The following is a 5,045-nucleotide window of genomic DNA, read 5'->3' as shown; positions in this document are numbered from 1 at the left end:
ACCGCGTAGAGGGCCTCCTCGCCGAGCCATACATTTGAATGCGACATGTTATTCTTGGTGTGGAATAATTATAGACGGAAATTGACTCGCTACAAGCAATTTTTAGAAATAAACCCTTGATTGGAATTTTTTACTAGGAATATTAGTATAAGAATTTATAGTTTACAAATAAAATATTTGAAGTGAGTAATTCTTGGTTATGCGTGTGAGTTGTTGCCCAGTTGTCTGGCCTTGTAGGTGCATAGGTCACCTAGTCAGACCTGGCACAAAGCAAGCAAGCGCCTTATCGCGCATACGGGTGTCACGCATGTCATACCAACCACCCAGGGGAGAAAATTCCTTCCAAACAAAAGCAATCAGTTGATACCATAATTTAATGTGGTCAAAATCCTGAATCAAAATGTCATAATGTATCATTAAAGAATACACTACATAGCACTAGAAGTAAATGCATTGAAATCCTAAGTGTGCATGTCGACTACTTGTCATTGAATTGTAATCCAATCTTAATCGCTCCTAATAAATGACGAAATACCTCAAGCTTATCTATAAAAGGCTAGACAAATTTCATCAGTACCATGGGCTTCTCCTAGTGATAAGGTGAGAAAAAAATTCGCTTGTGTTCTTGACCTCTTTACAGTGTTATTCTCCTTGGCCATGTTTAAGGGAATGAGGTAAGAGACTTTGTTCTTGTAAGTTTTCCCCTCCTGATTTTTGTGTTGTTATGCTTGACTTTGTGTATGGGAAATTTTTTCTTGCCCATCTATTTTTTCTTATGATCTTTTGGTACACCCTTGGAAGAAAGGTTTGGGGGTGTAGTGAGATTGTTCTATTTTTCCTTGCTAGTTGGTCCTTCCTTGTCCCCTCTTCTTATGTCTTCATAATTCATGTTAGTTTATCTATGGCGGTGAAGATTCATGGAATTTCTATGTAAAGTTCTGTTATTTTTACATTTTTATTTTTGGAATAATTCTCCCATCACAGTTTAGAGCTCTTGATATTGTCTACCATTTTTTCTTGCATCTTCATTGTTATGCATGCATCATACATCCCGCAAATGCCAAATTTGAGGTCTATTGCTGACACAAGCTTACCATTCATCTGCTTTAGATAGCCAGCAGACAACATCCAATTTCTTGCTGGCTAAGGACTCTCGACTGGAGAAAACTCCATATACACCATTGCTTCACATTGAGATCTTTGTAAGTATGTGATATCATTTCTTATTTTCTATCACTTGTTGATTAGAATTGTCCATGTTTCTACCAAGTAATGTAATATTTCTGTGGTACTAAGTCATAGTTTGCTAGGTTCTAAAGCCTTAATCACCAAGGTTTTGTATGAGCCTGCAATTCACAAATGCATGAGTACTTCCAGAGTCCACAAGTAGAACTATTTTAATGCATTGAATGCGAACATATAATAATTAATCAAAAAATAGAAACGATACCAAGTTAATGTATTTATTTTTTTCTAAATATCCTTCTCACTATATATATATACATATATATTTGATGATACTTTAATAACCCATCATTTATTTGTGGATATTTATTAGCACTAGGAACAGAAGTTGAAGGCAAGATCTATCTTCCAAGACAATTGGCCATTATAGATTCAAGTGTAAACTTGAAAGGCAACTCGTTATCATAAAACATGGAGAAAAATCCAAGCGAGCATCTTAGTAACATATTCACAACAAAACCCACAAATGGATTTGAATATCTTGACAATGATACGGTAAAGGGAACCATACTTGCACAAGAAGCTACATTCCGGCAACAGGTAGGTTGTGATTTTACTATGTGTATTCAGTTGTCTAGGGAGAAACAAAACATTGCTTAGATATGTAAATGACGTGTTTTCTTATACTTTTCCATAGATATGGTTGTTTCTCATTTCTTATAAAGTTTTGGTATCTTTATAGGTCTTAGAACTTCATCGTTTATACAATGTCCAGAAGAACCTAATGGAATTAGAATTCCAAAGAGGTGGATTAAGTGAAAATTCTCAAGAAAGGATATATTCATCACCGTCTAGGGGTAAAAGAACAGTCCATAAAGTTCAGCCTACTACCAGACATGATATGAAGAAACCATATGAAAAAATCATGAAGGGGAAATATATAGAGTGTAGTTCAAATGGGGTGTCTATGAGGAATAACAATAGTAGGCCCACACAAGAAACTCTAGCCTTTCAGGTTCCAAATGGTGCACATGCTGATGATAGTGATGATGATGTGGTGATACTATCGGAGAAGCCTGCAAATAGTTCAGTAGGAAATAAAGGTTCCACTCTTGGTACAAATGTGAAGGATCGTCAGGTTCCAGCTGATGCACATGTAGATGATAGTGATCATGATGTGGTAATTCTATCAGAGATGCCTGCAGATAGCTTGCCAAGAAATAATGGTTCAATTCTTGGTACAAATGTGAAGAACCTTCAAGTTCCAACTGGTGCACATGTCGATGATTGTGATGATGATGTGGTCATACTATTGGACAAGTCTGCAAATAGTTTGCCAAGAAATGATGGTTCAATTTTTGCTAAAAATGTGAAGCTTAACATTGAGGGATTGTCATGCATGAACAAGAAGTGGATCACTGGTTTACAACCATCAGATGTACCAACACCTGATGTTTTGAACAAAAAAGTTGTAGGGCCATCTAGTAATATGGAAACAACAAACTACCCAAGTGTGGGATGTTCTAGTTCTCAAAACCAGGTCTATTCATCCACGGGAGTGAACTTGAACCTCCCAAATGTGAAGCCTGGATTTGAGACCTCCTCGCACATGAGCAAGAACTATGTTAGTGGTTTACAACAATCAGGTATCTCAACAGTAAATGTTTTCAATAAAGAAGTGGTAGGGTCATCGAGTACTATGAAAATAGAAGACTTCCCAAGTCTGGGTGCCTCTAGTTCCCAAAACCAGTGTTATTCATGGCCAGGTGTGAACATGAACCTCCCAAGCTTAGAAGATACCTTGAAAGGAAAGCATGTGGGTGCAGCCATTGGTTCAAAATTCTTTGTCGCAAATGAGGAAACAAGGCATAACAATCCACACATCCACACAAAATATGGTAAGCTTTTCTTAATTTTTTGCAATTATTATAGATTTATGTAAGCAACAATGCACACTAAGTGTAGATTTTTTTCCTTTTACAGATAGAAGCAATGGCATGGAATGCTTCATACATGAGAAACATGGTGTTGATTCTTCTACCGCACATGATCAATACGGCTATAGCATCCGCAATCCACAAACATTTGCAGCGTCCAACTCCAATGCTGCATTCAAATCTTTATGGCAAAGCAACACCAAAGATTACACAACTAGGAGGTATTATGATGACACCAAAGTGCGCAATGGTCATAATGGTCGCCTTCCAACATTACAAGAATATTGTCACCTTCCAACACCAAAGATTACACAACTAGGAGGGGATCAATATCAAAAGCAATCCCAATTCTATAATTGTCCAAAGGACGTGAATCTGAGCAATGGTCCTCAAGATGCAACTACCACTCTGGAACAAGCAAGAGATGATACCCCAATGGAAATCTCGTGGGTGAAAAAGAAGTTGCTAAACATGAGGAAGGAAATCTGCAGGAAGAAGTCACAAGTGCCATCAAATTATGTAGTTGGGCATCCCCAGATTTTTCATGGTTCCATGGTTTATTCAGAAGGTAATACAAGAATTCTTGGTTTCCCTATTAATGAAACCATCGATAAAGATTCTCAAGTCTCAAGCACTATGCACATGGGCACAGATAGCACACCCTCGAGTAAGGGTGTAGCTCATAGGGAAATGCAATTCCAGAACAAGGATGACACCAATGCCAGGAATCTCATTGACCTGAATGTTGCACTGCCTTTCATTGATGAAATGGAGATAGATGCCCGCCTATCAGAAGCTGACACCGTTCCTCAAGAACAAGATGATTCTTCCAACGAAGCTCTTGTTGTGACTGCTGCGAAAAATCTTATGGCCATGCATAAGGATAAGTTCCAAGCAGGATCACCTCCAGGTAATATGGATGATGATGACTTTGAAGCTTTGAAAATGTAGTTGTTCAAAACCAAAGACCGTGTATGCAGCTCAACTCTGTTAACCCAAGAGAATAAGAGGAGTGAAGACCATGACATTGCTACAGCTTCAGCCTCCAATGTCTCTGGCAAATCCAATTCAAGCGCAACAATGCCTCCAAAAGGATGTTATGCCAGGTGCCCCAGGATTCTTAATAATGCCTACCATAGATTCAAAGATAACTTTTAAGATTTTTTAGCTCATGAGAACTTAAGAAAAAGTAGTTTTGGTGATGGACTTGCCGACAATAAAGGAACTAGTAGCTTACAATAATTAAGGAACATCGTGTATGGTTCAGAACTCTAGTATGGTCTCTACAAACCTGCATTGGATGAAAACATCTTGCCATGTTTATTTCAGAGCGAACTCTTTTTTGAGATTTATTTTGTCAATGAATGATGTTATATCACTATTGATTGATTTGGTCATCTCATTTGATTTAGTAATTTCATTTAGAACTCATGAGCATGTTGATGTGATTTGATGTTTTGAATTGTTTAAGAACAAAGGTCAACAGATGCTATTTTAACACACCGATGATGTCAAGTTGTGATTTTTAGTACTTTTCACGATAAACATGTCGTAGGTAACGTCTAATGGAGGTGGTTTGTTTTTATGACACATTTAGTTTATCGGATATACAATTTTAGAATGGTTAGCGAGGAGTGTGGAGGGATACGACGGGCAACCAAATTCACAAATTATTCCCTAATATTTTGTCTTTGCTAGTCTGCCAAAAAGTGAAGTAAGAAGCCAACCACCTGAGCACGTACCTTGATAGGCTCACCGACGGATCAAATAGGAAAGGTCAACCCTATTTTAACTCACTGATGATGTCCAGTTGCCATTCTTAGTACTTTTCATCTTCATGGTAGAGATATCCTTCGGTACATTCCTCTAGAAAAGTTTACGGTTCTTGAGACAGACCTATGGTATATATTAAAACTTACCCCT

General features: G+C 37.7%; 1 protein-coding gene across 1 annotated transcript; it reads left to right on the top strand.

Annotated features, from left to right (window-relative positions):
- Positions 1-1,928: 1,928 nt before the first annotated feature.
- LOC120963861 (uncharacterized) lies at positions 1,929-4,490 on the top strand. The gene is made up of 2 exons (XM_040388364.2): positions 1,929-3,083; positions 3,169-4,490. Exons 1-2 carry the CDS (start codon positions 1,970-1,972, stop codon positions 4,071-4,073), a joined length of 2,019 nt encoding a protein of 672 aa, XP_040244298.1. The 5' UTR covers positions 1,929-1,969; the 3' UTR covers positions 4,074-4,490.
- The last annotated feature ends 555 nt before the right edge of the window (positions 4,491-5,045 follow it).

This window comes from Aegilops tauschii, chromosome 5 (assembly GCF_002575655.3).
Source record: "Aegilops tauschii subsp. strangulata cultivar AL8/78 chromosome 5, Aet v6.0, whole genome shotgun sequence".
Taxonomy (NCBI): domain Eukaryota; kingdom Viridiplantae; phylum Streptophyta; class Magnoliopsida; order Poales; family Poaceae; genus Aegilops; species Aegilops tauschii.
The sequence above is the reverse complement of the archived record's forward strand: the minus strand, read 5'-3'. Positions and strand labels throughout refer to the sequence as shown.